Source organism: Pyrus communis, chromosome 16 (genome assembly GCF_041283825.1).
Source record: "Pyrus communis isolate YQ-2024b chromosome 16, ASM4128382v1, whole genome shotgun sequence".
Taxonomy (NCBI): Eukaryota; Viridiplantae; Streptophyta; class Magnoliopsida; order Rosales; family Rosaceae; genus Pyrus; species Pyrus communis.
The window spans coordinates 18,520,292-18,530,688 of record NC_142580.1 but is presented as its reverse complement, the minus strand read 5'-3'; the positions used below and the strand labels follow the sequence as shown (position 1 = coordinate 18,530,688).

At 35.5% G+C, this 10,397-nt stretch overlaps 1 protein-coding gene across 2 annotated transcripts; it reads right to left on the bottom strand.

Annotated features, from left to right (window-relative positions):
• Positions 1-3,376: 3,376 nt before the first annotated feature.
• Positions 3,377-7,581, bottom strand: LOC137730575 (transcription factor bHLH35). 2 transcript variants are annotated; one of them, XM_068469558.2, is made up of 5 exons: positions 7,455-7,581; positions 7,150-7,315; positions 6,565-6,795; positions 6,180-6,350; positions 3,377-3,613 (listed from the first exon to the last, which is right to left on the bottom strand). In XM_068469558.2, exons 1-5 carry the CDS (start codon positions 7,526-7,528, stop codon positions 3,524-3,526), a joined length of 732 nt encoding a protein of 243 aa, XP_068325659.2. In that variant the 5' UTR covers positions 7,529-7,581; the 3' UTR covers positions 3,377-3,523. The 2 variants fall into 2 exon arrangements, with proteins under 2 accessions (XP_068325659.2, XP_068325660.2); XM_068469559.2 differs by having other exon boundaries at positions 7,150-7,312; positions 7,455-7,572.
• Between the last annotated feature and the right edge of the window lie 2,816 nt (positions 7,582-10,397).

Below are 10,397 nucleotides of genomic sequence, written 5' to 3'. Positions count from 1 at the left end.
ATTTCGTCTCACACAAATTTTTCTTAATAAGAAGAAAAAATTGCAATATCTAGCCTATATGAAAATGCAAACATACATGACTGAAAACATTTGCAAAGAGAGAGTTTAGTTAATATAAATGACTCAGAGGTGGAGAGTATTTGACAAGTACACCACTATGATAATATTTTCTTTTACAAACTTGTCTCATTTTTGGAACAGTCAAACTTGAAACATATATAATCCTTGTGATCCTATTAACCTCCTTAAAATGAGTTACAAATTGTTTCTTAAGACTTGCTTATGTGACCATGAATCCCACAAATATGACAAATAGGAATGAAACTTCTAGACCTTTTGGAATTGGGTTAGCTAAAGTATTGACTTATAGGTGTTTCGGAAGTAAGACCTAAACCTTGATCATCACCTACCTTCAAGCTAAGAATATAAGAGGCTTAGACAAACCTTGTAATGGAAGAAGAATTAGTAGTAATTTCAGACTCGAATCCTAGACTTCTTTTGTCTCCAAAACTCTTTTGCATAGCTAAGCATGTTGTCAAATTTTCCCGAACCTATGCTTAGTTCTTGAACTTTTCCTTTTACCTCAACCAGTTTATCCTTAAGAGCTTTCTCACAAGACGTGAGAGTGTTTATTGTGGTTTAAAGAATATGAATCTTTTCTAACAATGATTCTCGCAGTTTCTCTCCATTGTCCAACTAAAATTGATGCTCAACTTTAGCTTCCTTCTTTTCACTTTCAACTAGTGCCAGTTTCTTTCTCAAGATAGAGTTATCTTTCTTGACTTGCACAGTGGTGTCATAGAGATCAGAATATTTTTTCAAGGCTTCCTCCATGTCAGGTTCTTCAACAAATGAGCCTTCTATATCAAATCAATTGACAGTTCCTATGAAAGCAATTGTATCCTTTTCGTTTTCCTAGCAGATGCATCACCAGAATCACTATTGCTCCAAGTAACATTCATTGCCTTATTCTTCTTCTCTCTTTTCTCTTGATAGGGTTTGCACACTCAGAAGCACTATGTCCATGGCACTCATGGCACTGAACTCAATGGTTTGAACTCCTACGTTCACTAGTTTGAGATGGCCTAGATGCTTTATCATGTGAGACGTCTTAAGAACGAATACTTATTGAGTTTGTACCTAAGTTGGTTTGTTGGTCATGACCCTTGGAATTCTTGATACTGAGAAACCTTCTAATTTTCTTAGAGAGTTCAACCAATTCATCTTCAGATAAGACTTCAACTAGTCCTTGCTGTTTTCTTCTTTGACAACTTTGAGAGTAATTCTTTTCACCTCTTTGGAATTAGGAAGCTCTAACTCATATGTTTGGAGAGACCCAATCATTTGCTTAAGCTTGTAGGTGTTTAGATCTTTTGATTCCTCAAATCAATGTTCTCTTAGCATAAAATCTCACATGAAGTGATCTCAAGATTCATAATACTATGCTCTGGAATATTTTCGCCAAGATTATGGTAGCCATTGACAATTACACTAAGCTTAGCATAAAAGTCAAAGAAACTCTCATCGTTAGACATTTTGATATTTTCAAATTTTGTGAAGAGATGTTGAAGCTTGGATTCTTTAACAGTTAAGTTACCCCCATGAGCAACTTCAAGAATGTCCCAAGCTTCTTTCATTGTTGTACATTTGCTTATGTAATTGAATTGTTCAGGTGAAATGGCTGTGAATAAAGCATTCAGAGCCTTTTGGTTAAAAGTTCTAAAGCTGCGCTCATGATTACTCCATTTTTTCATAGGCTTAAGCTTAGTTATAGACATAGAGGACTCTCCTTCACCTTTAGTTTCTTCAATCGTCAGAAGTTCCCAACATTCTTCAATAGTAAGCCACACCTTATCTTCTTGCGCCCATAGAAAATATTTCATTTTCGCTTCCACGCAACATAGTTGTCACCATCAAAGTGTGGTGAATGAGAAACTTAACCCACATAACGAATCATCCTAGTTATCCAACAAATCTCACAATTATGTCTCATGACTTGCTTTGGTGCCAATTGAAAGTTCTAGGATGAGTATTAGTTTAACCTAAAGGGGTGGGGGGGGGGGGGGGTGATGTCGACATTTAATCCAACGGAGCAACAATGCCACAATCATCATGTTCCAGAATCAGTGGGCGAAGTTCGACGACTTTGCTAATATTGACCATACTTGTTACGCAAGATATGTAAATCTAATCCAGTAAGGAATCAGCAGGTTTCCTATAACTTTGGAATCCTTCCAATATAAGGATTGGAGTGTGCCGTAAGTAATCACACTCCTAAGCGAATGCAATATCTGCTTCCTAGATATCCTTTGGGATTCTTTTGGTTTAATAAGGATTTTACTATCCTAAAAGGTCTCATTCTCGACTGGTATAAATACACCCTTCTAGGGCTCATCTCTGGTAACATAATTGTTGCATACTTATTCTCTTGCCCACTGCTTGAGTCTTAATATAACTTACTGACTTGACCGTCTGAAAGCCTTTGACTGGCACACCCTCCGATCTTTGCCTAGCTCATGGTTGTTTATTCTTTTATAGGTTACACAGATTTGTGCTCCTATGGCGGTGCATGAATTCGGTTCCAACATTCGGGATAATTCTTTCCTTCTCCATCCTACGAATTACACACCTTGGCCAACTGGAAGACGACACATGGCTCAAGAACCTCTCTCCCTATGGCCGGCCATCTTCCTACTAATACCCTTTCTCCCCACATTTTGGTAAGCTTTAGCTACGCAATTAAGTCCTAAAACTCTCTCTCTTTCAAAAGAAACTGATTTAGGCATTGATTCATTGGCCAAACCCACCCCCTCCCCAAAAAAAACTCCTTAGGCATGTGGATTTGACCTTTGATCAAAGGTGTTAATTTGTTTTGCAGGTACAAATTCATCAAGACCGAAGATGACGGATTTTTGCTACCACGGTAATATGTAAATTAGAAGTAGAAATTAGAGGACAAGTAAAACCGTACCAAAAATTAGTATAAATAGAGATACAAAGCGGAGAAAAAAACACATTAAAAAAATTTGATCCCCTTTTTCTCTTTCTTTGCCGTCCCTCTCCACTCTCTAATTAAATCTTCCTTCAACATTAAATAAATTTTTGGGTTCATTAAAATAACACTTTGCTTTCTTTTTACCCTTCACGTATTATTTTTGTTTAGTTGTTTTTGTTATGGGTCGTGTAGCTTTCATGTTTTGCTGGCTCCACCCACACCATAATCTGAATAATTCTAAGTATTCCGACAAAGTGGGGTTTCTCGAGCAATATGGGTAACCAATTATTCATAGACATGTTTTACTACAGTCTACAACATGATGCAATTATTAACATGTACTAGTTAACTACTTTCCACATAAAAAACAAGACCAAATGATTTAAGGGAAGGATCTTCTTCATCAAGGAAAAAGCAGAGGAAAAAACCCAGCAAAGAAAAGACATTTCCAACAGAAACAAGATCGACAAATTAAAGGTCAAACCCTAAAACAGCAGTGATCATTTGAAAAATGGAACTTCATCATGATCATATGCTCATGGGGCTTTGTGGATCATTCAAAGCTGCAATGGCTGTTTCAATTTTTATCTTCAAATGATCCTTTTCTTCTTCGTCTGCCTGCAAAATCAATTGAAAATTAACTATTATTAACTAGTGCCTTACAAATTTAGAATAATAATATCCATTGTAATATATAAAACCGAATTAGATGTTCCAACTTGATTCACTAATTCAATATGTGAAGCATCGACTCCGAATGCTGTCGAGATAGTATGATGATGATGCATATGATGAGATGCATGGGATAGTTCTAACCTAATGCGTAGTGGACAAACCATGACTACTTGCATAAATAATATAGAACGAAAATCTTTACGATGGCGTAACCAAAAACATAAATTATAAATTAGTGGAAATGTGTTTTGATAATTTTGGACAGTAACCACCACTTCATGGAGTTGAAATAAAAGAAGAACCAATTTATGAATAAAGAAGGAAGAAAAGGAGATTTAATTTGTTAATAAAACAGAACAGTACTCCGAAATATTAAAATTAAATTTATTGAAAAGGAAGGAGCAAATGGTGGAAAGGTTTAAAAATAAAAATAAAAAAATAAAAAAAATAAAAGTGAAATAACCAAACAAAACAAAACAAAACAAAACAAAAGAAGATGTAACAATCGAGCTTTCAGGTCGTGTCTTGTATTCTTCCTTGGAGATATGACAAAACAAAACAAGAAAAAGAAATTGCAGCAGAGATGGTACAAATTGGGACCATAAACGAAGTTTTTATTTGGTTGAGACTAAAGGATTGAGAAACACTATCCCACACAAGTCCTTTTTTCCTATTTTTAGGGCAACCTACTTCGGCCATTTAACATTTTTGGCAAACCACGGTTATCAATCCCTTTCGAGCCTGGAGAGGCTATGAGGAATTTTACCTTGACCGGGACCACAGTCAAACAGACTCACCAGCTCGAAGAAACATAGAATCCGAATCCGTCCACATTTTTTTGTTTATTGGGAAGTCACAATCCGTGACCTTACCACTGAAGCACTTCATGTGGTTTACTTTCATAAGTTGTTTGCGTGCATGCATGCAAATCATTCGCAAACTATTGGTTAATTCGATTTCACGCCTATCAGAGCATCTTTTAATGAAGATATGTAAACTTGAGAAGTAAAAATTTATTTATATATTGATCCCTTGACATCACAAATTTATCCAATACAAGCAACTTCTATACTAACATATTATATCTCTCTTAATTAGCGAATGAGAAAATGTATCCTCCCATTACGTATCACCTCCATCACACAATTCATATCACCAAGAAATTTGAATAATTAATTTTGAGTTCTTATGGTTTTGAAATGAATGGAGTGAAGTCACTTAGTTATAAAACCATAACAATATGGTAAAAAATTGTAAAGTTTTAAGCCCTAACGAGGTTTGAACTCCTTAAAGACGCATAAAAAGGAAACGATAAAATAAAATTGAGTAAAAATAGAAAAAGAGGAAATAAAAAAAGTGATCTCATATTTCATGTCACAATAATAGTGCAATCCATCGTTTAGATAAGTTTGCTTTATTTATAGATCGTTATGTGATTTGGACTGAATATCGTACTCACATGATTTAAAAGATCTTTTAAGTGTACCAGTCCATAAATTTAATTAAACTATATTATTGTTTCAACTTTAAATAAAAACTTATCCACGAAATTAATGAAGTTAGAGCGAAAGTGGAAGACATGTTAAAGTGGAAAATCAAAATGGGGTCGTTTGATCACTTTTGTTCATCGACTGGTTGTATTCGGGCACTCTGGATTGCTCTAACCAGCCACATCTCATAATGGAGATCAGTCACTTTATTCAAAGTGCTCTCTGTTGGTTTACAATGCTTGTGCTTCTGGTGGACCCTCAAATTTACCTCTTTCATTACTATTATCTTGGCTATTATTTGGATTAAAATATGACATTTTATCACTATTTTCATATTGCAAGTGATCGTTTACCACAATAATGAAGAAGAATGTTATCATTGCATCACGGTTTGTGTTCAAACTCCACTGACTCTGTAATCTAACATCTAATCACTTTCTTTATCTCTTTTCCTTTTATTTAAATATAATATTACTTATTTGTATACGACTAATTCTTGTGATCTAACATCTTGTTTCACCATGTCATATATGTAAAAGCTAATATGTCAATAAACATTTAATTATACTAATTAATATCATAAGTTGAATAATATGGTTAAAATTACAAATATCTTTAGGGTTAAATATTATTTTTATTCTTATTTTTTTTTTTTTATGGATGGTCAAAAGATTTTTAAATAGTTAAGAAATTTAATTTTTTTTTTCTTTTCAAAAGTTGAGAAATTTAATTGAGTCACTATCGCATAGAAACAAATTATTTGTTAATTAGCAAGTATCCCATAATTTCAATGTTACTCACCAATCATATGCTGTCATAGTGACATTATCGTTTCTAAAGAAAAAAAAAACTGATGTCACTCTAAAGAAAAAAAAAACTGATGTCACAATGACACTATCGCTCCTTAAAAAAAACAAGCTGGCCAACACGTACTGAATTTTCTATTCATGTTAATTACCAAACAAATTGCAAGTGACTAAGTAAATTAATTAAAAAGTAGTAAGGAACAAGTAATTTACCTCAACGATGACCGTCTTCGAGACCCTTCCGGAGAAAGCAGTAATATTCGCGGTAATGATTTTGAGCTTCAAAGATTCGAACACCTCGCACAATTTTACCATTGTGTCCGTTCTTTTACTGCATGTCAAGCTCACCACCAACGTCTTTTCACCCATGTATGTAACCCTAAGCTGTAAACAAAGTCACACATGATTAACTAATAGATTATTGCATATGATGATATAATATTACATCACTAATTAATTAATTAATTAACATGTGTATCGTTCGCTCTTTTTTAATGTTCAAACGCCATTGTCCCAATGACGAAGCTTTTCTAAGGTGTCGATAGCCATTTTTTGTAAAGTTGTGTTTAGATGAATGACTGAGTTAATTAATAATCACCTCGAGGATTTCGATTGTGGAAATTCTTGATTCTCCACAGTCATAGAGGTGCTCGATTTTCTTCTTCTTTGACCTCAACAGGACCGGTAGGTCTTGTTCGAAATCGGAACCCAACTTTTTATTTGATTTTCCAGATTCAAGCTCAACTATCTCTGTTTGAATTCTTCTTTCTTGTTCATGCAGCTCTTGGATATAGTCAATGGCGTCTTTGATTATAGAGGCCTTGTCCATCTGTCCTCCAAACCCAACAACAAAACCAAATTTGTAAAAAAATATATAAAAATAAAGAGATATAAAACCCAAATCATGAACACAATTCTCTTTAAAAATAAAGTAAAATATAGGGTCATGTTGTTATTTGATTGTCATATTATAATACGAGGAAGCAAATTAATTAAAGAATAGTAATCAACTGCTAACCTTGCAATAATTAAGGAGAGAGAATATTGTGCATGAATTATTAAGATTAACAATTTAATTAGAGAATTGTTATTAGTATTCCAAAAATTTCATTCTACACTCTTCACAAATATCTTTTTCTTTCTAATTATAGAAAGTTTGGAGTGCTTATTATTCTATGGCTACCTTGCTAATGTTGGGGACCACTGCTCTAAGTGCAAACAGCCTTTCATTGAGCTTTTTCCTCCTGTTCCTCTCAGACACAATATTCTTGGAGGCCATGAAGGAAGCTGCTCCGTCCGGCGAGCTCGAATCGTAGTACCCCGAAAACGCCTCATCCAAACCCCAACTGCTGAAAATTTGGTGTCAAAAGTAGCATACATGTAACAATTCATACCATGTACTTCCTTAATTCTGGGAAGAGAAGAAAAAAAAACTTAAAACAGTAATATTTTTCAAGCTTTTTTTTTGTTTTTTTTTATAGTAAATACCTGTCAAGCTCTTCGGTTTGGAGGAACATATTGGTTTCCCAGTAATTTTTGTACTCATCTCCAATGTTGTCCATGGCGGACTGTAGAGAGAGAGAGAGAGAGAGAGAGAGAGAGAGGTATTATTTTGGGAGACGGTGAATGAATTTTATAGGTGGAGGGAATTGTATTTTACACACGTGGGGACAGAGGAAGCTCTGATGCTTCTTCCTAGAAAAGATCTACACCGTCGAATGAGTGAGTCATCACTGTAAGTCTGAAATTGAAAATGTGGTCTACAAGGCCGCGTAATAAGGACAGCACTGCAAATAAAAAGGCTGAAAACTACGTACCTAACTTTCTCTCTTGAGGTTACGACAAACAAATAATAAACAAAAAGATAAGGCTGGTACCAAGACTTGGCGTGTGCTTTGAATTTTCCTAACAATTCGGCTGGGATGGGAACTTCCAAATTTTTGTTCCTTGAGTGAGATCGAGGAGAATGTCCACACGCCTATCGCACAACGGGAGAAATATGCATTAATAAGGAAGTTGAGTGTTTGATGGTCTTTACTTTTAAACCTCATGTAAGTACGAAAAATTGTGTACAAGTGTTTGGTACGGTAGCAATGGTGGTGGCAGCGGTTATAGTGGTGGTGGTGTAAGGTTGGTAGTTTCATAGGCAAAATTATGGTGACAAAGGTGGTGAAGGTGGTTATGGTGATGGTGATGACAACAATAGTGATGGTGGTTGATGTGATAAAAGATAGCACTCAAATTAAACCCTCTTTTTGACAATTGTAGTATAGATATAAGTAGGGATCGTTTTAGGCTGGGGATTAGGAGGGATTGCTAATCTAATGAAAATTGACTCAAGGATGTGAAAATATGCTTTAAAACACTTTAAATGACCTCACAAGACTCTTACTAACTTATATGACCAAAAACAAATTTAAAAGACTCAAAACAACTCAAAACAACCAAAAAGACTCAATTTAGACTCTAGGACTTAATTTGGACGAAAATACACTTGGTTTTGACTCTAAAGACTCAAAAAGACTCTTTTGGACAGATTTGGAACAAATAAGAAAGGGGGTTTTGATTTTGGACGAATTTAAAAGAAAACAAGTAACTTAAAACTTTAAAACAGATTTTGGACGAAAATAAGAAAAACTAATGGATGATGGGATAGCCAAGGGATACTTCTCCACACATGATACTTTCTAACATAAATTGATTTCCAGTTGCTTTTCCGATAAACCATGAACCTCAACACCCCAGATTAACCGTGAATTGCACTAATTAACCCTCAGATTTTCCTCACGTTATTGAATTGGATGATTGCATACGACAACCCAAAGCATTCCCCACAAGTTCCCTACATGAATTGCATAATAGAGATACAAGCAAGAATCATTAAGTTCTTTGAAAACCATAAGCATTGACGAAGCACTCGTTACTATGAATTGCATGAAACTTATGCCAAGAATTTACTTAACATGATTGTGAAAACAACCTTAACTACTTGTGAATATTAGTTTGTGATGATTATGTGAAACACCCTAATATTCTAGCCCTAAATTCAAGCATGCAAATTAAGTAGGCCTCCCTAATAAACATACAAGAATAAGTTATCCGTCAAACGGTTAAGTAAATTGCGTTCACAATTTATGAAATCACAACTGGACTTAATCAACTCATATTATAAATGTAATCATGGTTTCAAAGCATCCTAGGCTAAAACGAGTTTAGCCTCTCATGTTCATGACAAAACAAAGCAACATAGATTTAAACGTTAACAATAAAGGATAGATTACACCTAGAAACGTCCAACACTCCAACTCGAATGCACAAACGCCCAAGGCTTGGTCTTCCTTCTCCTCCTCCTTGCTAAGTCACGGCAAAGGGTCTATGGTGGGTTTGTGGATGATTTTCTGGGTTTTTGGATGGATTTAGGTATGTATGGTGGTGCGGCAAGGGTAGATGGTGGTGTATGGAGGTTGGGATGGAGGTATGGAAGTAGGGGAATGATGGATGGGTGGTTGCAAGGTCACGGCAAAGGGTGGATGAATGAGTGTATGAATGTTGTGTGAAGGGGTGGTGGTGATTAAATGGCACGGCAAAGGAGTTTATATAGGCTAGTTTGGCACACTTAGTGAAGGAAAAGGATTGCCTAATCCCATTGGAAAAAGGTTAACTCAAGGCAGAAATCAAGTGGGATTTGGAATAGGAATTTCGGCTAGGATTTAGGGATTCTAGAAGGGAAGGTGCGGCACACATGTAGGGATGAGATAAGGTTTCTAGAATAGAAGGTTTAGGGCAGATTCCTAAACCTAAAGGGCGTAGGACATGTGATATAAGAGTAGGAAAAGGTTTTCAATTCCTAAACCTACTAGGAGGGGTGTCTTGCGGCATTGGTATGGATAAGTGTTCTAGAACTGAATTAGGTGTTTAAATGTGTAATTGATTCCCCCTAATTAGCTAGGTTTAAGCCCCCAACTGATTTGGATAGGATAGAATAGGATAATGTTAGAGATAGGATAGGATAAGATAAGGTTGGATAAGGTTCCTTGTTTCTTGCTTCTTCCTTATCTTCATTGTATTAGGACTTCTTCCACCAGATTTGTAGCCTTTCCTAACTCTTCTAGTCTTCAATTTCGTCCATCCTCTTTGCTCCATGGTTAAGCTATCCAATCCATGCCCAAAAATGCTCCAAATAGCCTCAAAATGCACTTTATTGCTCCCTTTGCCATTAGAACCTAAAAACACACGAAAATACTTTAAAAGACTAAAACAACTATGAATTAATAACATAAATGCATGAAAACAAGCTAAGTAAGTCGCCTAAATATGCTCCTATCAGTGGCATGATGGTGGTGTTGGTGATTGGGGCTGTAGAGGTAACAATAGTGGTAGCAATATGTGGCAGTGATTGTGGTGGTGGTGGTGGTGCTGATAACGATCATG

Excerpts from the sequence above, each read along its gene's own strand:
- LOC137730575 (XM_068469558.2), bottom strand. The coding sequence starts at position 7,528 with ATGGACAACATTGGAGATGAGTACAAAAATTACTGGGAAACCAATATG. Across the intron at positions 6,796-7,149 it reads TGGTCCCCAACATTAGCAAG|ATGGACAAGGCCTCTATAAT; the intron begins GTAGCCATAGAA and ends TTTGGAGGACAG. Across the intron at positions 6,351-6,564 it reads CCACAATCGAAATCCTCGAG|CTTAGGGTTACATACATGGG; the intron begins GTGATTATTAAT and ends CTTTGTTTACAG.